Here is a 22,392-nt window from a genome sequence, read left to right as displayed (position 1 = left end):
TCCTGGCCTTTCAGCGACGGCGGCGGCGGCGGGGCAGCAGGTCAGCTTGTCGTTGTGTGGTGCCCGTGTGCCCCGGGGCGGCGGCGGCGCCTGCAGCGAGGGCGAGCGGACAGGATGATGCCGAGCCTGTGTGCAGTGCTCCTCCGGGACCCCGCGGGCTTCGCAGCCTGCACAGATGCAGCCGCTCCGCTTAAGTGACCTGCCCGTGCTCGTGCACTGGACGCGCCCCCCCTGCCCGGGCGCTGGAGCGGGCGCTGCGCTGCGCTGCCGTCAGCGGGGCTGGGACTGGCGGCTGGGCAGCGGGGCCGGCGCGACGCCCACTTAAGCCCCATTGATTCCTAGGGGATCATTAGCGGGCATCGGGAATTCATGCTGACAAAAAGCTGCAGCCCGGTGGAAGGAGCTTTTCACCTGTTTCCTGAATTACCTCCTTGTGCTTGTATGTACGTGCATGTGTGTGCTAAAATGGCTGGCAAAATGAGTGCACAGGAAGCTGCTGTCATGCCAGGCATTTCTAGCAGCATTGTAGCATCCAGAAGTGAGTTGAGGAGCACGGAAATAAACCTGTTAAAAGGAAGAGAGAACAAAGCCGAGCCTCCAGACAAGGTCTTTTCTGTTTGTCTGTGTCATATCACCCACCTTGTTACATCGTGAAGCTCCAGACACAAGCGTTGTCCTCCAAGTGAAGCAACATACTACCTGCGTACATTAAAGGTGAATGATTCTTGGAAAGAGAAACGTTGTTGGACGCCATGGCAGTGTTTTCCATACTCGTGGACACAGCTTACATTTGCTCTGGAGCTTTTGAGTAAAATGCCCGAGCCCAGTTATAAAAAAAAAAAAAGAAAAGAAAAGAAAAATATCAGCAAGCCCCTTTTTGCTCCATTTTGCAGTTGTAAGCAGCATGTAATTTAAATACAGGTTTTCTATGGGGTTGCGTGTTTCATACCATAATCATTGGTACTGCTGTGGTTTTTTTCAGCCCAAGTGCTTATGACTCCTGGAGTTTGATCTCAGCTGATATTGAGGAAGGTTTGATTGTGCTGTTGTCCGTGTCACATCATGTATAATGTTCTCTGTACTGGTTATTTACATGATTTTGTATAATGCATAAATGTTCCTGCAAAATCCTACAACTCAGGCGCGCGACGTGAAACTTGTACTTTGTGCATTCTTTCTTTTTTTCTATGTGTGGGTTACACCAAGATTTGTAACTTCATAGATCATAAGGCAGTGGTATTGCAAATCACGCCCCAGTGCACATACTCTAACATCAGTGGTCAGGAAAAAAAAATCAAATAAAAGTACAAAAGAGGCCAGCATGGTGAATGCACCTCTTGAAAGTGTTGCAGATGCAGGTCATGAACAGGTTAGCCCATAGCAAGTCAGGCTGTCCTAAAAAAACTCCCATGACAGCCCAAGCAAGAGGTTTAGGCCTGTCCCATCTGATCAAGGACAGTTTTCTTACGTTTTTCTTCAGTGCTCAGCTTTCTTATTTTTGGATAACTGCCACAGTGTGTATTGCTCCAAGTTTATGCCTTAAGCATAATTTCTCTGTTCATGTGTTCTTAGCCATACCGTTTCCTCAGACTATTGTTAAAAAACAAAATCCAGGCTCCCATAAAATCTCCCTACCCTGAATTTTGAGACATTCCCATGATCTTGATAACCAATATGTTTTTTTCCATGCAGAATTTCACAGGCTGTCAATGAAAAGGGCGGTTTACAGTATTAAAAGAGCAGATTGGTCTTGGGTCCATATGTCCCATAGTAGATGTACGTGCATATGAGAGCAGAATTTGTCCCTCTGGTTTAAACAAGAATGGCTTGAATGGCTTTGAGCACCCAGGACTGGCTCATGTTCCTCCTGAAGTTGATGACAGTGTTGCCATTGATGGTCGTGTGTAGATGAAATGAGAGGCTTGTGTGCATGACACTTTAAAGCGGGCTAAATGCTTTTGCACCGCTTTAATGGTGGTGGTGTTTGCACGCCTATTGCGCATTAATTCCAGCCGCTGTAGGAAATTTGGCAGCGTAATGCGCCTTAAATGACTTGGGGTGCAGTAAACTAAAACTCCTCCGAGTTTTAGTTTGCTGCCCTACAACTGTGGAGTGAAGCACCAGACTCCGTGTAGCTCCATGGCTCTGCAGGAAGCCCTGCAGGCAGCCTGGCAGCAGCCGGGGAAGGCAGGCTCCGCCCAACAAAAGCAGCAAGCCTGATTCCCCCCTCCCTGCCTGCCGGAGCTGCACGGGGCCTGGTGCTTCCCTCCACGGCTGCAGTGCCGCCCCCCACAGCAGGACTGCCTGAGCCAGGTGCCTGGTGGGAGGGGGGGGCACTGCTGCCACGGGGGGAAGCACCAACATCTACCCCCCCACAGCCCAGGGACTGCTCCATCCGCCCGCAGCTTGCTCTCCCCTCCCTGCCGGAGAGGCAGGTAAGTCAGTGGGGTGTGTACATGACACGGGGGTTTAATCAGCCCTAAATTGAAGCAGTGTTTTTTAAAACCCAACACTTCAATTTAGGGCCCCCATTTTGTCTACATACGCCTGATAGTAATGGAGGCAGTCAAAAATGAGCTCCAGCATATCAAAAAGTGCTTATGGCATGTTTGGTTATTAATATATCCCGTTCTGTATCCTGATAAGGAACAAAACACACAGTACTAGCTTGCAAGAACCAGGCATATTTTAAGTGATTCTATCTAGAAGTAAATGTCTAGATCAGGGTGCTCAACCTTGGGCCTGCAGACCAGATCCAGCCCATGGCACCATGTCTTCTGGCCCGTGGGGCTACCCACAGCTCCATAAATTTGGCAGTGAGGGAGCAGTGCTACCATTCCACTCTTGCAACTCCTCTGGACCCAGGGGGAGCGCTGGGCCCTGCGTGCTGAATCAGGTGCCTGATCCCAGCGCATAGGGTGGCTGCAGGTACCCCAATCCCAGTGTTGGGGGCCAGGAGGGCGTTGCCTCGGACCCCTAGAATATAATCCCAGGGTGTGGGGAGGTGGGAGAGGGTGATGGTGGTCCCCCAGGATCCAATCCTATCACATGAGAGATAGGAGCAGGGTGGTCTCAGGCTCCAGGGCCTGATCTGGCCTGCAGATGGGCTGTGCCCCACTCATCTGGCCTCCAGGGCCAAAAGGTTGAGCACCATTGGTCTAGATAGTATTCGCTGTAATGCTGTCACTGATCTGCTCTTCATTTATCTCTGTAAACATATGCCATCCTTGGATAAACTGACAGACAAACATGCCCTGGAATGTAGATCACAACCTTTGAAGGCCAAACACAATCCTATTTGTTAGGATAAATTTATGAAAACAAAATATTTTTTAGCTAATTGGCAGTTGGTTCTACAAGCGGTTACTTAGCCATTTGCTAGCTAGTCCTTATGGTTTCTTAAAACCTTTTCAATTAGACAGCAGTCAGCTGGAATACAATCACATAACTTATGTCCCGAAATGGAGTCTAGGCGATGGGGAAACCATTCCAGTGTTCTTTCTGTTGAAGAACTATACCCTCCTCTACCTACTGCTCAGTCATTGCAGATAGAAATGACGTTTACAGTTTGTACAAATACTTCTGTACAAGTCTTTTGCTTTTTTCCATTTCAAAATATGTTACAAGGGTCTGTAACTCACTGCCCCTTATTCCTAGCAAGGTTTCACGCCCCCGTCATCCTTGAGATTTGTGTTCTTTAGGAAGTTGATGTCAGCATATGTACCACTTTTGCATTGGCATTTTATCATGTTGTGTTGGAGGCTTCCATGGTTATAAAAGAGCATTTATGTAAATGAAGGCGTTGTCCAATCATGCATCCTCCTAACTTGGTTTGTCACAGATGTGGGAATATTCTTTTTGGAAGTCTCTTGTTAGCATGCTCCCAAGCCCTTTGCTGCCCCTCCTATTCCATTCTCCTCCAGTCCCACACCACCATGAGTTTCGGGTCTCTCACAGGGTCCCCAATCCCAGGAAATAGCTTTTACCCTGCTCTGCTCAGCTGCAGCATCTAGTGTCATTGAAGTAATACACCCTACTACTATTTGTATCACCATCTTGGGACTCCAAAGACAATGCAGCAGCCACTAGTGGAGCGGATTACTGGGATCATCTGAGACCCCAAAATAATAGCTGCTGTTGCTAGATGGAAATTATAAATTTGGAAGGAAGCATGATGTTCGCAGACGGAGTCTCCAAAGTACAGATATACATCACTGCTCTCTCCTGTGCCAGCTCTCTTGTTCTTGAAACATAGCAACTACTAACAAAGGATTCCAGATTGCTCCTTCCTTTAAAAAAACTGACTGCCATTAGTGAGCAACAAAAGCTAAGAGCCATTTTTTTAAAGGTAATGGAGAGAGCAGGACAGATATAGAAGTAGGGTTCAAGACCAAACTGAAGAGAAATAACATTTGAGAGAAAGGCTTCCAGCAATGCAAACCATTATCGGTCATGTTTTTCAAGCTGTCAGAGAACTGCTTTAGCAGTACGGTGCTCTGGTCCTCTGCCTACATGTATTCTGCATATGAAACTGCACTCATGCAGTGTTCAGATTGCAGATTTAAACACATATGTCAGGAGACAAACTATTTAAGTTTCTTGTGATGTGCACAGACCCAGATTGCATACTCAGTACTGTACATTGAGCCAGACATTTAACACCAGAGGCAGTGATCTAAAACAACACATCTGTGCATCTGTTGGCATGCTAATGTTGCCATAAGAACTCTACATTTGGCCAGTTGTTACTATTGGGTTTTGAATTTGCAGACTTAGCACTGCATTACCCTCATCTTTTGCATGCAAATGCCCTGGTAATGTTTTAAAGGTAATATTGAGAGAGACACAGAGAGAGAGAAATGCAAAACAACACAAACAGTGTTTGGTGTCAGAAAAATTATTGAACATAGAGCAAGAATCTGCCCCACAAATGATCATACTGAAATTACTGACACTGTGCATAAAGTCAGGGTGTCGCTGAGTGAGAATAATAGTGGTAGCTTCTGGGCTTAAAGATCTTGCTTTTAAAGCCAGGAGGTGCTAGGATTGCAAGTCTGCATATGCTCTCTGTCATCTAGATTTGTATCTTCTGGGTAGGAAATCCTCAGCTCAGCATGGGCTGTCTTTTTGTGCATTGTTCATTAAATAATCATTGAACAAAATGGTTAGAAAGTATTGAGAAGAGGGGCAAGAAACTGGGCCTTGCTCCCTTCCAGGCCAGTGTCCATCTTACTGGACCACACTGCCATGTTCCCTTTTGCTTGCTCAACTTTTGGCTCCATGACTTTTGGGAGCCTACTTGTTCAGCTTTAGCAGGAGGCATGGAGGATGCCCTACTTCAAAAGGAGTGGTGGAGAATGTCTTTAACCCAGTCCTAGTCCATTGACCTAGTGGTCAGGACACTGTTTTGGGAGGAAGGAGATACAGATTCAAACCCGCTCGTGGTAAGGGGGACCTAGACCCTGCTCTTGGGCAAGTGCCCTTACCACTAAGTTACTGAGCAAAAGGTGCATGGTTCTGTTTTCTTCTGTTCATATGTTACTTATTTAAGTCCTTTCCTTTTTCCTGTCCTGGTGACAAGGTATTTAGCAGAATTTGCAGATTCATTGGAATCTGACATGGCCACACCATGAGTGCTTCTGCAATGGCTTTGAACTTGTGACCTCTGCCTGTTGACTGTGTGCCTTAGCATCTGCATCACCCCAGCTCCCAGTTATTAGATGCTCTGGCACTGCAGAAATAGGTGTGCACCCTGAGTGCATGGGAATCCCACTGTGGTACCTGTCCACTTAGCAGGCTGGAGCAGTTGAACATTGACCCAACAGAAGCTCATAAGGCAGCCCAGAAGTTTTGCCACCAATGAAATGGGAGATATACGTGTCACTCTCCTGTGGCAGAGTAGGCTCAGCTACTCAGAATAGGATTGATTGCCCCAGAGGTGCAAAGGCAGCCAGCTGGTTCCTGCATAAATGGGAGACCTATGCACTTCCATAATGTGAAATAGGATGGGATTCAACGTGTGCACTAGATTGTTTAGTGAGGTGCCTCAGTCTTCCATTCAGTCTCAGATACAACAGGATTTGCTCTACTCAGGGAGGCATCTAAGTTTGAGGCAAGGGCAAGCAAAGTTGGAGGTGCTTTAGAGGCCAAATTGGATATGGGTCTAACTGAGGGTTTTCAAAGCACCCTGAGGTCTTTGTCAGAAGGAACTAGATACAGGCAAAGTATTAATATTTCACAGTGTTTTGGGGAGCTAAAGGTCACAACTATATATATTAAAAAAGTCCTGGGACAGATAGAATGCTCATTGGAGGCACAGTATCTGTCCTGAGATTGTCTATTATAACCCGTAGCCAGGCCTGGACAATATAAGACCAGAGCCTGAGAGAAGAGAATCTGAAATGTGGATGAATATTTTTTGGCATTCCCATCTGTTTATCTGTATATTGTGCCCATTTCCATGGTATTAGAGCACATTATTATTGGTCAAAATGGGACACTTACATATTTTCTCTTGCTCCATGTGACCCTTGCCTCACTGATGGTAGTTGATTATACCAGCGTATCTGTTGCTCCAGGTGGGATTTCTTGCCTTCCAGCATATGAGAGTTAATCAACGTGCATTTAGAAATGGTGACTCATTCAAACCTGTCTTACTTTCAGCTGGAGAAATAATAATGATTGATATACTCAGGAAGTCAGCACCCGGCAAAGAGTTCCTGAGCTGTGTTGGGTGCAAGGAGCGTAGGCAACACTGAAAAGTCTGCTGAGAAAGGGAAAATGATTGGGGATTTGAATGCACAAAGTGGGCATTTTTTTGCTAATTGCACTTAGTCATCGCTAAATATGGAGAACCAACAGGGAGATGTTTTATTGCTGTTGCTGGAGTACATCAACATTTGGATTTGATTGTACCTTTGGTAAAGAGTCTAAAGTAAAGAGCACTGCAGGCCTTGTGCCTCAGAGAAGCACTTCTGTAAGTACCTCCCATGGCTCTCCTTTCCTCCCAGATGGAGGGCAAGTTTTTCTGTGACATTTTTTGGAAGGAAGGAACATCCCAAGCATAAGATGTCCCTCCATGTGTCACAGTCAGCCAGTTCCTCTGGTCAGTATGTGAAAGCACAGAGCTATTGTTCAACCTTTCCCTATTCACTGCCTCCATAGTTGCTGCTGGGGAAAGTGTTCTAGGAACATCCCAAGCATAAGAAGTGATCATCATATCTACAACCAGAAGCAGATCCAAAGGGGTACAGTGGTGCAGGTGCATCCCCTCCACTGCTTTTGATCCTGACTACACTACAGTAGTTTCTGAGGACTTTTAAAAAGTCCTCAAAGTACCCAAGAATCTCCACTTCCTCTCCATGCTCAAAAGCATGCCCCCTTCCCCCTTTCATCTGCCTCTGCTGCTTTCCACTGTCCCAAGGGTAAGGAAAGCTTCAAAGCCACTCCTGCCGTCTCCAGCTGGGTTTTGTGGGGACTAGACTCAGCTGGGAACAGCAGCAGCAATGTGAAGGGGCTGCGTTCCCCAACCCTGCCTAGTGCCCCAAAAGCAGGCACGGGAAGGGGGAACCCCTCCACCTGTTGCTGCTGCCTCTGTTCCCAGCTGAGCCCAGCCTCTGCACAGCCTGACTGGGGCAGGCAGGAGCAGCTTTAAAGCTTCCCCCTCTGCCATGTAAACCCAGGGGGGCAGATTCTTACAGGTTTTGGGGACTTTTAAAAAGTCCCCAAGGACTCTGGTGGTGTGTCTGTCCACACTGGTGGCTGGGGGGAGGAAGCTGGGAGGCGGGGGTGCAGCTGCCTTTGCAATGGGGGTGGCTGTTCCAACACCCACTTCTGCCAAATTCTGGATGTCCCTGGCTGCGACATATGCCATGCATAGGGCATGTTTTATTTTCTCCCACTCCTGTGCATGGCTGCATGGGACCGAGAGACACAGTCTAGCTTTGTTTCCCTCGCTTGTTTAAGTGCCACTGGCTCATAGAACGAGAGAGAGCACAACTTGCTTTGTCTTCAATCTAGGAAATTCCAAAGTTTTCACAGCTCTAATGCAGAGCAACTGACTGCACAAACAGGAGAAAGACCAAGGCATGTTTCTTGGAGGGAGACAACATGCTTCAGAGCAGGTTTTGTTCTGAATCCATCCTCCAGGGGCAAGATCCCTTTATGTGGCGATATATGATAAACCATCTTTGATTTATTCTGGGACTAAGGCATGGAGTTGACCAGATAAGAAACTTGTTAAGCATTTAGAATGATGCCATCAATTGTCACATGGTCCCATTGTGGAATCCACGAATGGCACGTGTCCCTGGCGGCTGGGGGGGCACAGCTGCGGTGGTGGTAGCCCAGCGGTGGTGAGTAAGGTGCTCCCATAGACAGGCGGCAGTGGGCAGTGACGAGCACCAACCGCAGGTCAGCAACCACCTGCAGGTACCACCAGCAGCGCCGGCCAGGGGTCATCATTTTTGCAGGGGGTTCACTGCCACGTGCACCCCCTACGCGTCGCCCCTGGTGGAATCTGCATCCTTGGCAGTTTTCAAGAGCAGGTTAGACAGACACGTCACTGGGATGGCTTAGTCAGGGATGATCCTGCCTTGAGCAGCGGGCTGGACTTGTTGATCTTGTGAGGTGTCTTCCAGCCCTACTTCCTATGATCCTATTATTTTACACACATCAGCTAATTCGATTTAAACATGGGGACCACTGAACCCATAGTCATATCAACTGCACAATACACTGTGGGCGGGGGGTGGGGGAGAGGCATTTTTGATGTATGTTCGACTTGTGATTCTTCTGGGGTTACTTCAGATGTTCCCAGATGCTTCTCATCACCTTCTGAAAGAGAAATTGCCACTGTAGCTAATTTTTCTCAGTCACCAGACCCTTGCAGTTGTTCAAAGAGGAGAGACTGAAGGAAGCAGGCAGAAACTAGATCTCGAAGGACACCCTTGGGGAAATTGTCATCAAGAGCCAGAACCTGCAAATTTCTGAGCATCTTTTCTTAGGTACTAAGTACCTTTGGCTCCTACTGTTAATCCAAGGGAGATGTTTTCACAGGAGATGGAAGCAATAAAAATCATTTTAGCATGTTCCCTGCAGCCTGTTCCATTAAAATTAAATTACTAAAAAGGAAAACAAGCCCTGCATTTCTGGCATACTGCCAACCCCAGAACCATAGATATGCTGACCTTTTGCTGATTGTAAGCAGTTTGCAAACAGCACAGTTATATTTGCTCCTAAGAAATGTTTCCCCTTGCCATATTTGTAGAACGAATTTAAATTAGTTTGCCTTGAAGCTGCAACTCATCTCTGGGGAGAGAATTGAGGTCTGGCTTGAAGCCATGAGCCAGATTCTCTTATCTTTCCAGGTATTTATGGCTGGGAAACCCCTTGCTCTGAATCTCCCCACTATTTGTGGTGGTGGGGATATTCCTGATCCAGTTAAGGGAGCTCTCTGGATTTCTCCCAGTGAAACAAAGGGACCTGTGAGTTCCTTGGGAAGCTGCAGCTGAGTTGGCTTCCTCTGAGTTGTCATTCTGGCCACAAAGGTAGCGGTAACTCGGGGAAGACCAGCTAAACTGCAGGCTGCTGGCAGAAAGACAAAATAGACTTGGCCTCCCTGCATCTCAGAAGTGACAGCAGCTCCTTGACAGGGGAGGAGAGGACAACAAGAGGGTAGAAAAAGGAACATTGGCAATTGGCAGCAGTTTACCTTAGAGATGGGAGGTGAAAGAGCAAGAGCTATGGAAAAGGATTAATAAATGGGTTCTCAGTGGGAACAGTTCAAAGAGAAATTGTGTTCCCAGAGAAAAGGGAGTGAGAGTGATCAGGAAAGGCCATGAAGAGAAAATAAAACAAAGGACCCAGCAGCCTATATGTGTAGTATAATCACAAAGGCAGAACGTAATAAAACAACTAACATTTCCCATGAGGATCAGTAATAGAAATGTGTAACATTTTGCCCATGTCTATTAAATAATTAAATGAAAGACCCCTCAAACCTATGCTACAACAAAGTTAGGGTTGCATAATTTCAGTGTAAAAGGTCAAGAAATGCAAAAGCTACATTAAATTTGTCACATTGCACACTCCATGTGTAATAGTGTTAGACCTAAAAGTTACAGATGGGCTGAGATGCTGGATTACATACAGTCTGTTATATACCGTGTTTTACACGATATAGTTAAACAACATGTGAGATTTAGGGGGATGATACCAAATCTTCTGAACTGCCTCTCAGTGTATGGATACCTTATTTCAAAAGGCTTTCTCTGTTTTGGACTTAACTTTTACATGGTCAACATTTTTCCTACTATCTTATCTACATATAAGCTAGAACTGAAAGATGGACCCCTCACAATACTGGGTCAGACTTACCTGTCAACCTACTACTATCAAGACCACACTAGAAACTTCAGATCAATAAATCAGATCCAGTCCTCCTTCCAATTCATCTCCAAAAAATGGAAGGAGAGTAAAGATTGCTTTCAGAATTCCAGGAGTGGCTATTCTCTAGTTAATGCTGTAGCAAACTGGCTAGTGTTTAATGTCCAGCAGTAATAGTTTAGTGGTAGGATTCTTGTCTTCTATATAGGAAGCCTGAATTTGATACCTGACCCATGGAGCCCTTTAGCCATGGGCTTGGTCACTGGCCTCAACACAGTGGGTGCTCTCTGATTCAGAAAACTGTAGCCATTGCTTTGGAAGAGGGGGCCACACATATATGTATATGCCTGGGTCTAACTCTAAATCCCACTCTTCTGAGGCTTAGGTGTCCCTTCAAGTCATATGATTTTATGTATCATCTCTATCTGGTAGAGAAAATCACAACTGCTCAGCCTTATACCACTGTCCCTGGAGATTCTACCTGAGATCAAGGAGTAGGACAATTGGAGGCCTATCCTAGTGCCCATCTCTTGTGCCCAAACTGTGCAGTTGGAGAGGCATGACCACACATTAGCTAAACACTGAAGATACTTAAACAACTTCTAGCCCTCAGACTGGTTCAAGCTGCTTAAGCTACTTTAAGGACATGTTTAAACTGCTTCAGACACTTTTTAGAGCCAGAAATTAGTTTAAATTGGTTAAAGTGAGTTAGATCTTGGAGTGACTTAAACTCCCTAGCTTTGTGGGTCTAAGACAGGGGTGGGCAAAACATAGCCCATGGGCTGGATTCAGCCCGTGGAGGGACTTTGTCCAGCCTGCAGCAGGACCCTCAGTCCTGCCTGGTCCAGGCACTGTTCGGCCCGTGGCACATCCCACTATCCCCTGGGCACGCAGCAGGGCTGGGGCAGCTCCACAGCTGGACTGCCTTTCTAGGCAGCACAGGTGGCAGTGGCTCCTTCCAGTTGCCACTGCTATCACTGGCCCCAGCCCTGTGATACTGGTGGAGACCTGCATGTACCCTGGAGCCCTGGTCCACCCCATGCCTGCTCTGGACTCTCATGCCCACACTGAGCAGTGGCAGCAGCGGTGGCAATTAGGAAGAAGCTACTGCTCGGGATGGGTGAAAAGCCTCCTTTTCACCACTGCCAGGCCCTGGAATAAATAATTTTCTGGAAACTTAATTGAATGATAGAAAGGTCTTAGGTTATAATGGAAAGCATTGTATAACCTTAACTATGGGAATCACTACCAGCACGTGCTATAATAGATTAACATTTGAGTTACATGGCACAATAGAAAAAAACCCTTTTGCACAGAAGAATTCAGTGGCTTTTTATCTTCCATTATTTCCTATGAGAATATTAGCTCTATAAAGTTAGCAGGCTCTCTTATTATACAGATATAGGCAAAACAGGGAAACTGCCAGTTTATGAGTGGGATTGCCCTGGGAGAAGCCATTACCAAGACTATAGTTCACTGGTGTGAATAATGGGTCCTGCAGATAAGAGGGGGAAATCATTGCTTGGGCAGATCTGTTCTTTGAATGAGGTGTACACACAATCTGTTCTTGATTCCTAAAATACAGAGAGCTGCAAGACCTGAGTGAATTGTAGTTTTTCCATATTCAGCCCTTCCCTGGTGCTCACTCACATGTGCCCACGGGGGCCGCGTCCACACATGTGTGGACATTTGGTGTCCCAGGTACAACTAGCAGTGGTGCCCCTTGTGCCACTGTTGGTTGTCCCCAGGGAACACCTGTGCCACACATGCTCTGGCACGCAGCAAGTTACTCCGGGTCCGGTAGGGGAGCCTGGGGCCAGCAGTGGGCTGGCCCCAGCAGCTTTACCTGGGGTCCTGGGCGCCCCCTGGGGCTGCAGCAATGGTGATCCTGCCATGTGGTGGTGGCAGCCAGAGTGTGGCTCCACCACACTCTGGGCCAGAGTGTGGCCTAGACTCTGGTTTTGAGTGGAGCACTTGTCCTCCCCTTGTGTGCCACTCTGCTTTTTTTTCCCCACAAGTTTTTTAGACCCCTGGATATTGAGGGGTCAAAAAAAAGCCCTGTACTGCTCCCTTGCAGCATGGAGAACAACTGAACATGCAGCATGTGGTGCCGTAGACATGTCTGTGGTGCCACATACCGCATGGCTGCACTCATCTGATTGTAGCCAGGGAGATCAAAATAACAGTGCACTCTGCCTCCTCTATTAAAACATGGATAGCTTCCCCTCTGCTGCATGGCTTGAGTAGACAGAGCTCCTCCACAGCTTGCCCTTCTCTGTGGCTTCTCTTGTTTCACCACTCCTGTCTTTGTGTTCCCTGAGGGGAAATTAGAAAAAGGAATGTGGAGATCCATAGGGAATCATCAAATGGGAATGTTTCTAGTGGCATACTGTAAAATCATGCTAGCCTCAGTGCTATTTACCATTTTCATCAACAAACCGGAAGTACTATATTTCACAGTGTATAAGTCAAGTTTTGAAGACAAATTGTTTACTCTTAAAATTCAGTCTCTACTTATACATTGTCCCCTGTGAGCAGTGCTGCCTGGACCCCCCTAGGAGCTTCCTGGGTGCTTTGGCAGCACGCAGCCTGCTGGCAGCCCGCCTGGCCGGCCCTGGGGGCACCACTACCATGGAGGGAAGGACTGAGCCCCCCTGCAGCTCAGGGGCTGTCTGCACCAGTGGCAGCTCACCCTCCAGCCACAGGGCAGGTGGGGAGGCTCCGCTGAAAGCCCCTTCTGTCTTGCCCCTTCTGTCTTCAGCAGGCACCTGCAGTCAGCAGGATGCCTGCTGTCATCCGGGAAGGGCTGGCTTGCCCTGGGGGCAGCGCTGGGTGTTGGGCTGGCCTCCCCCCACCCCACCTGACACCCTGTGCTGCCCCTGGGGCAAGCCAGTCTCTTCTTGGGCGGCGGCAGTCATGCTGCCGGCTGCAGGTGCCTGCTAAAGGCAAAAGCAGTGAGGGGTCCAGTCTTCACCAGGGGCCGAGCTACCACCATCCTGGGCAGCCCCTGAACTGTAGGGAGGCCTGTTCCTTTCCTCCATGGTGGCAGCGCCCCTGGGGATGGGCAGGCGGGCTGCTAGTGGGTCGTGTGCTGCCCAAGCACCTTGGGGCCTGATCCAACTTCCCCAAAGCCTACCAATACGCCACCTCTCCCATGAGCCCACCCGGGCTTCCAGCACATAACACACTGAAACAGGTTCAACTTATACATTGGACGTACAAAAATCCTAACTTTTTTTTACAGAAATGTGGGGGTCAACTTATACAATGTGTCAAGCTATATACTGTAAAATACAGTACACATTTGGTAAGTACGGTAAACTCATGGCAGGTAAATTTTTCAGCTAGCATGAAGAGTGTAGAAGTAGTAGATGAAGAGGAGGGCATGGCAGTCATACTGTGTGATTTGCATCAGTTTTTAGGTTGAGACCACTGAAATGAAATTTATTTCAATATGCAAGATTATACATCCCTCTAGGAACAAGGAACACAGGCTCAGCTTACAGAGATGGAGGGACAGTATTCCACAAGCCAGTGGCTCTAGAAAGGATTTAGGGGGTCTTATTGAATGAGCAACTCTGTATGAGTGTAATGTTATGGGTTACAAAATGGGACACTGATATCCTTGGCTGTATAAACAGAGAAGTAATGAGCTGAAACAGGGAAGTACGAGGTATTGAGGAATATTACATACAGTTCAGATGCTTATTTTTTAAAGATGTTAAACATTCTTTAATTAAAGATCAGCAGCTAAAGAGAAAGCCTTCCAATGAGAGACATGAAGATCATTAAAGGCCTCTTTATTTTAGCTGAAAAGGTATAATAAGAACCAATAGTTGGAATTCAAAATCAGAAATATTTAAATTTGAAATTTGGTGCAAATTTTTCACATGGAAGGTAGATTAGCCAAACTACCAAGGGAACTGGTGGATTCTCCATCTGTTGATGTCATTAAAGGAAGACTGGATGCCATTCAGAAAGATATTCCTTAAGCAAACACAAGTTGTGCTTTAATCAAACACAAGACGTTGTGCTCAACACATGAATTTGTTAGACTTGAACTATTTCAAGAAATGCTTCCCTTCTTAGTAGCAAATGGAGAAGATGATTTTTTAAGGCCCCTCAGAAATGGGGTTTAATTGTCTGGACTGGGCAATGCCAGGGCCCCATTTCTGTTTTGTTTCTGTCCTGTCTCTGAAACCCACCCAGAATATTCTTGTTGGGGAGAAGGGAGAGAATAAAGGAACTGAAGTGCCTGGGGCTTGATCCAGGAGCTAATTTTGAAGCCCCAGGCAGAGATTGGATAGATTCCACCTGTAAGGAATATAAAATAATAATGCAACACTGCCTCTGGGCATGATGAGTAATAATATTCCTCTCCCTGGTGCACTGTCTTTATGAGAAGACAGGTGAGAACTCCATGTTGGCGTCTTGACAGACTGAAAGAACTGGAGCAGTCTGTGAGTTTTGCCTGTAGGGTCACACAGGCTGGCAGAACTGCAGTTTTAAATGTTTGATGTGATGACCCAGTTCTGTTTTTTCATTTACTAATATTTGTGTTTTGAGGGGTATGAAGAAATGCTTGTCCAAACAAAGACAATATTTCTCAAAAGCTATTTTAGCTGTGCCTGATCCTCTAGCTACTCTGGATTCGAAGGTGTCTATTTTAGGGTAACAGAACATAAAATGTCATTCCCTTTGGCTTGTGCCTTATCCCTTCTTGACTGGCTGTGGAGCTGTCCTGTGCCTGGTATCTGATGTACCTGGTATAAGCAGGGCTGATTTTTCAGCTCATAGCAGTAAAACTTGCTCAGCATCAGCAACATAGGGGTATTAAAATGAACAGCTGGAAGATAAATATTTCCTAGAGCAGCCTTCATCCCTGGTTCCATGAGTTGCAAAGGAACAAGGTTTCCACATAGTGCACCGATCTTTTATCTTTGTTAATATTGCCTGGAGCTTCTGCTAGAACAAGGCTGGAACATATGAAACAATTATGTGAAGGTGCACAGCCTTAGACAAACAAGAACTGAACAGTAGTAATGCAAACATGCATATAGATGCAGAACTTGGCAATTCTGATTTGTTTGCATACATATAATTGACTTAATTTCAGGGTAATTATGTTGATTTGCAGTGGACCCCAGCTGTTTTACCCTTTTGGCAGTATTTGTTCTGCCATAGTACAGACAGTGCTGGAGAAATGAATGCAACAGCTTCTGACGTGCCTTATTTTGCACTTCCATGACATCAAACAGTGTGTACAGTGCAACTGTCGTGAATCCTCAGTTGCTCACCTGCCACATTTGTAAATGAGCAGCAAACAGATTAAAATAGATTGGAGCAGGGTGGACAGTTAAGAAACAGCTGCATATGCATAAAATGCTAATGTATATTGGAGCACCTGCATTATAGTCAGCATTCATCTTCAGACATCGACTGATAATGTGGCATTTTGGTACTGCCAGCAATGGGAACTGTGATATAAATAAGAGGAGTATCTCATCGCTTCTCATTGACAGAGTTGAAAACAGCAATGATTGGCAGCAGAATTGGAGGGGACTAGTTTTGCTTTCTGATTTCCAATTTTTTGAGAATAAATTTAGTGGAAAGCTCTGTGGATCTTTAAGAAAATGCATGCCATGGTGTGGATCTTTAAAAAAGCAAGGAGCAAGGTCACAGTGAAAAGCTGCAGGATTTTCAAAAATAGAATGTAAACGTTAAATATTGTTTTGTATGGGAACTAGCCTTTCTTTCTCAAAGTTAATTGTAATTAGCAAGTGCAAGGCATATGGTATGAGAGGTGAACCACTTTGATCCAGCTGCCAGCCCTGGAAATGATAGATACCCACCTGATGCGATGCTTCTGTGGAAGGTCAGAAACCCTGTAACATACTAGGGTTTCTGCAAGCTGTCCAGGAGCCCTCCAGAACTGGGGCCTGATCCTATTTTACCTCTGTATGCCTCAGTGGCACTTGCATGCCTATGTGAAGCTCAATTTTTTGGGTTGTTGGTTGTACCTGTTTTAGTCTAAGGACATAGGCAGGCAAGGTTCTTTGGGTAAATGTGATATCTTTTATTAGACCAACTAATTGTTGGAAAAATATTCTTTGCAAGCTTTCAGGCACAAACACCCTTCTTCAGGTATAAGGAGACTCTGCTGGTGTTATGTGTTCTCTGTGGTGGAATAGAAGCCAATATGTAAAATGCAGGTCTGTGAAAAAGCAAATGTTTGGCAGTGAGGATCAGAGGGAATGGGAGACAGTGTGTGTGACAGGTAGATGGGAGTTGCAAAGGGGGAATGTTGAATTGGTGATAAAATATTTTTGGATATTTTTGTCTTTGATAGATTTTCGGCGTGTGTTCAAAGACAAAAATATCCAATTACCTGTGCTCTTTCTCCAATCTCTCAGGTCTAATCCTCAAAGAGAATTTACAAAACACCTTTTGTGGATGAGCCTACAAACTTCATTTCATAAATCTACTGGATAGAAAAAAACCATAGACTAAATATAAACATTGGATATATGGTACATTATAACCTGCCTGCCATCTGATAACCCCAGGGAACCTGTCTGCATTTTACCAGCTACATTCTATCACCAGTTCATCATTCCCACCTTGTCCTCCCGCACCTACCTGTCTCATACCTATTATCTCCCATTCTTTCTGATCTTCACTGCCATGCATTTACATTTTCACAGACCTGCATTTTGCATATTGGCTTCTATTCAACCATGGAAAACACAACACCAGCAGACTCTCCCTATGCTTGAAGAAGGGTGTTTGTTCCTGAAAGCTTGCAAAGAACAAATTTCCCAACTATTCAGTTGGTCTTATAAAAGTTATCACATTTACCCAAAGAACCTTGTCTGCCTACGTTCAATTTTTGGAACTTCAGTACATTTTAGATTCTCTTTCCATTTGTGCAGCTATACTGGCCCCACACTGCTCTTCTGAGCATGCAATTATTGCCATGTAGGCTCCAGGGAGGAACAGAATCATCTGAGATAGGGGTGGGCAAAATACGGCCATCAAGGCTATTCTATCTGGCCCCCGGGGCCCCTAAAAATTTTAGAAAATTAATATTGATCTGTCCTTGGTTCCAGTAAAAAATGACAGAAACCAGGGGCAGTAGGACCCAGGGGAAGCCCGGTGGGTTCCTGCAACAGCAGGGTAGTGTTTGCTGCTGCTGCCCACCCGAAGCTTGTGCACTGGGCAGCACAGAGGCAGCGGTGGCAAACACTGCCTGGCGCGGCAAGTGGGGGGGCTGCAGCTGCTGCTGCCGTGTGCAGCCCTGATGGACAAACCTGGAGCTGGTGCAGGCCCCAGGCTGTCAGCGGGGGCAGGCTACAAGCTGGTGCTGAGCATAGGAAAAGCTGCCCCTCGCCCGCCCCATAGCCAGTGCCCCATGCTGCAGCCACTCACAGCCCATGTGGGGCTGCCTGTGCCTGCTCAGGGTATCCCCATGTGGGCTGCGAGCAGCTGCAGCAGGGAGCACAGGCCACGGGGCGGGGGAGGGGTCACCTTTCCCTGCACTCAACACCAGATTGTCCCCTGCTGGAGAGCAAGGGGTCAGGGTTGCATGCTGCCCCCCACCTGTACTGCGGAGCTGGGGGGGGACTTGGAGTGAGTGGGAGCACGGGGCCCACACCAGTGTCCCAGGGCCAGCGCCAGTGGGGCCCAGGGCAGGGCGGCAGGTGTACAGGGTCCCGGCCGGCAGGGGCTCTATGGAACTGGGCCAGCTCCCACCTCTCCCTGCTGATGCAGCCCAGCCCGGCTCCACAGATCCCTGCCAGCCTGCGCACCGCTCTGGGCTCCACCGGTGCTGGCCCTGAGACACTGGTCCCAAGACATAGGGACATTGGTACCAAGATGGTGACCAGGGGGCGGGGCACCTGTCAAGTGGCGGGGGTACCCATGCAGCCCTCAACAGCTTGTCAAAACTGGGTAAGCAGCCCTCCACCCGAAATAATTGCCCGACCCTGATCTGACAGCATGTGCAACTCCTCAAAACATTAGCTGAAGAAGATCCATGACTAGAGAACATCCAATGGAAATGGAGGGCTCGCCCACATTTTAACCCAGTAGTTAGTAGTTAGGGTACTTGCCCAGGGGGTGGCAGATTCAGGTTTTGTTTCCCTCCTCCCCAAACCAAAGGGAGTTTCAAATTTGTATCTCCTGATTCCCAACCAAGTGCTCCAGCCACCTGGCCACAGCCTAGGCATTGCCCAGATTGCTCCCCAGCCTTCCTCTTGAAGCTGGTCCCTGGCAGCCAAGAGGGAAAAATATGTGGGGTCTGAAGGAGGTGAGCAAGCCAGAGGTAGCGTGACTCAGTAAAGTGGACACCCTAAGCAGTGGGTTAGGGTGGACAGTTCCTACCCAATATCTTTTCTGCCCCTTGCATTTAATGTTCATTGGATAAAATGGACAATTGGAAGTGGGAGTCCATTACAGCAGAGTCCGTCTCACTGTGCCACACTCCCTTTGACTTAATTATTTTCTCTTTTTGACCTCAGATGCCAGCCACGTGCTTAGAGCACTTCTCTAGGAAGTAGGAGGTAGAGGTTCAAAAAATCTCTGGGTGAGGGGCACAGGCAGCAGAAGGCCAGGGCTAACGGGGCTTAGCCTCACCCCCGAACTAATTTTGCAGTGACTGGCAACAGCAGCAGCATCTGGCACCGTGCAGCTCCACTGCTCCACAGCACCACTGCCATGCCCTGCTGCCACAGCACTGTGCTCAGCACCCCTTCCACACACTCCTCTGCTGCCATGTACAGCACTGGCATATGCCAGCCCCGCAACTCAGCCCCCCCAAATAATATTTTCTCCTGCTGCTTTTGGTGAGGGGGCCTAGATCCCAGGTTTCCTGCTCCCTGGATGAGCCTCCAAACCACTAAGCTAAAAAGTGATAGGCTTCCCTCCTCCCACCATCTTCTTTCAGGCAGTTCTGCATATACCCAGGCTATCCAACTGCCACAAGTAGAAGTAGAATCTAAAAGCCACACATGTGCCGAAGATTGCACTCGTGCAGCTACACTCATTCAACTTAGGTGAGTAAAGGTGAAATAGGATTTGAACATTAACATTTTTCTTCCTATTGTGCCTTCCCTTAATTGGAGGAAGAAGGAGAGCCCAAACCTAGCCTTTCTTTCCCAAGCACAACATGTCTCCAACAGAACACTTTCCAGTGAGACCTGAGATGTGTGCGTTCAGTGCCATCTCTTTAGTGCTGCATTTGCTGTTTCTGAGAAACCATGGGTGCATCTGCACATGCTATTAATGTGGAGCAATAAACTCTGGTGCAGTTTGTGCCGGAGTCAGCTGCTCCCGGTCTCAGCATCTGCACATGTACCTGGTAGGCGAAGCAGCCCTGGGTTGGCAGGGGCCTGGATGTGGGGGTGGGGCATGGTCAGTCCAGGTAGCTACATGGTCAGTGCTACAGTGCTGGCCTAGCCAGCAGGCAGACCCCTCATTTTAGCACCCTTGTGCCTCAGCCAGGCCCTGTCACTGTCTACACCTGCATTTCAGTGAAGTAAATTACTCTGCCATGGGATACTACTGTCTCCAACAGTACTGTCCTATGGCAGTACTATCCTACAGTAATAAAATTAATTAAGTTACTGCACCCTAATACGGGCGCATGTGTGAACTGTAATGCTTTACTGCAGAGCTAATTAGTCAACTTGTCAGTGGAACGCATGTGTAGCTGCACCCTATGCACAGTAACATAAGTAGGTCTGTGTATCACAGTGCATGTGGAAACAATATCACCTTAACCAAGCCACACTGCCTCTGGCCTACTCACCTCCTCCAGGCCCCCCCATATTTAGTAGTGGCTAAGATACCCTTAACTGCCTACCTCAGAGGAGGGTATATTAGAACAAAGATTTATTTAATCTTTCTATGAGAGATCAATACCTACACTAAATAATTGAAAACTGCAAGACAAAGACTGATGGTCTAGTAGAAACAAAGGCAGTATGTGTTATGCTGGAAGTAATCAAAGGCATATTGAGTGTTGTGGTACCTGTCATTTCCCAAAGGCCAAATATGTGACTAAATTAAAGCTGTGAAGAATTACAGCTAGAACTGAGAATGTGCCCTTCACTCAGGGTGACTTGTCAGATATTCTGGGACTAAATTGCGTGAGAGGGTCTAAAACACAAATAAAACACCTTTCTCTGCTCTTCTGCTTTAATTTCCACATATTGTTCCATCTTACAGAAACAGCGGTGACTGTTGGGTAACGCATATTTGACTTGTCATCGCTTCTAAAATTTGACTTGTCACCTCATCACTTCTAAAAACTCTTGTGAGTGCTAACCACTTGTGGCATTAGCTGAACTGCCTGCTTAGGGGCATTTTGCAGGAGCTGCCTGGTAGTTCATCTGTGGCTCTGTGCCTGCACACACAGCTGTGTAGATGTCTGTTCACCTTGGGAATTGCAGACACGGTGAGATGGGGCCCTTGGCTGGAGAGCTGTAAAGTTGCCTCAGAGGTGCGCTGTCCGGCTAGACCGTGATAGGGGGCTGCACCTTGGGTCCCCTGTACTTGACAGCCTTCCCTCTTTCCTGCTGGGGAAAGGGGTAGGCTGTCAGTGATAAGCTGGCCGCTGTTGAAAAGCAATAGCTTCCAAGGACAGCCCCGCTCCCCAGCTTCCCCTCTGGCAGTGCCATTGGCAGAGCCCCAGCTTTTGCCAGGATTCTTGCTGTGGGGTCGGGAATTCCCTCATCCTCATCCTCATCCCCACCCTATGCCCACTGACTCCTTTAATCAATCGAGTAGGCAGGTAGGAACAGGAGGGCTAAGGTTTGGGTGAGGAAATTACTGCTGGCACATGAACAGTCCCAGGACTCTAACGGACTGTTTAGCGGGTAGCAGGAATTGATGCTGTTGTTTGAACAGTCCTGAAGAGAGCCGAGACTCTTCAAATGGCCATGGCAGTAGGGTCTCCAGGGTGCTTTCTGAGAACTTAACACTGAGTGAGCTATCAGGAAACCAGCTGCCTCCCCCTTGGAGAGGGTGGAGGGAGAGTAGAGGACTGTGGGATACTGGGTGTCCTAAGGACTCCCATTATGCTATGTGAACCGGGAAGAGGTGTTACACGTGGCACTAGAAAACTCCACTCTAGTGAAGTTGCTTTCAGAAGGAGTTAATAGCCTGTGACAGAATCCCCATTTTCTTCTGACACAAACTACTTGGATGCCTGCACACACTTTTTGAGCTGGGAAAGGACATATTTCCTAACACAAATGTAATGCCTCTCCATAGTCTTAAATACAGAAAACTTTAGGGGTGGACTGTACATTAAAATAAGTGGTATCTTTGACACCAGCCAGTACCCAAGTGGGCTAGAGCTTTTAGACATACAACCCCTTTTAATTTCAGTGACAGTTGTGTTGCTAAGTCCTTTTGAGAGCTCTTAAAATCTTAACAGTAGACCATCATTAACAGTAGGTCTGATTTGCCCTACTGTGTTCCTCAAAAAGATATATTATTTTGCCTAGAGCCATGTGGTATTAACCCATTCACTTCTGCTGCATCTTGCAGCCACAACACTTCTGAAAGAAGCGTTGCATTATTTAGGTGTGTCTGGCCACGTTTGTGGATGATGGAGCATAAAAGTATGTAGTTGAGTTATTTTGTCGCAGCAGAGCTGCATTCTGAGTTTGCTGTTTGTCATGATTTGTATTTTGAGAAGTTTTTTGAATCCTGTTCTTCCCAAGAATTTCTTAATTAGTCTTCTCCAGAGTTGCTTGACAGTGAGCAAATGAGTCATGCATAAAGCGAGAAGAGACTTTCAGCATTAGGCTTCTACTACGCTGATGTGAACCATGCATAAGCAGTGTAGTACACTGCACTAAGAGCCTTTTACTGAGCCTGTAGAGTCCTCCCCAACAAAGCATAACTGGGCATATACCCAAGCATTTAAAAGGATGAATGATTATCTGTAGTACTGCACTACTAATGGCTAGTTGTCTGACTCACTCAGATTGACCGCCA

General features: G+C 47.1%; 1 protein-coding gene across 4 annotated transcripts in view; it reads left to right on the top strand.

The window, feature by feature from the left end:
* The window catches only part of ARHGEF4 (Rho guanine nucleotide exchange factor 4), a 385,996-nt gene that overhangs the window by 341,831 nt on the left and 21,773 nt on the right, over positions 1–22,392 (top strand). Inside the window, exon 8 of one of the 4 annotated variants that reach the window (XM_025209647.1) lies at positions 13,631–13,693. The exons of 1 other annotated variant lie outside the window; for it this stretch is intronic. In XM_025209647.1, coding sequence (XP_025065432.1) covers positions 13,631–13,693 — 63 coding nt within the window. Of the gene's footprint in view, positions 1–6; positions 715–13,630; positions 13,694–19,374; positions 19,440–22,392 lie in introns of those variants that run through there. 2 more of the 4 variants (XM_025209659.1, XM_025209663.1) reach the window with 2 other exon arrangements.

Source organism: Alligator sinensis, unplaced genomic scaffold (genome assembly GCF_000455745.1).
Source record: "Alligator sinensis unplaced genomic scaffold, ASM45574v1 scaffold237_1, whole genome shotgun sequence".
Taxonomy (NCBI): Eukaryota; Metazoa; Chordata; order Crocodylia; family Alligatoridae; genus Alligator; species Alligator sinensis.
This window is presented reverse-complemented; position numbering and strand designations above follow the sequence as displayed.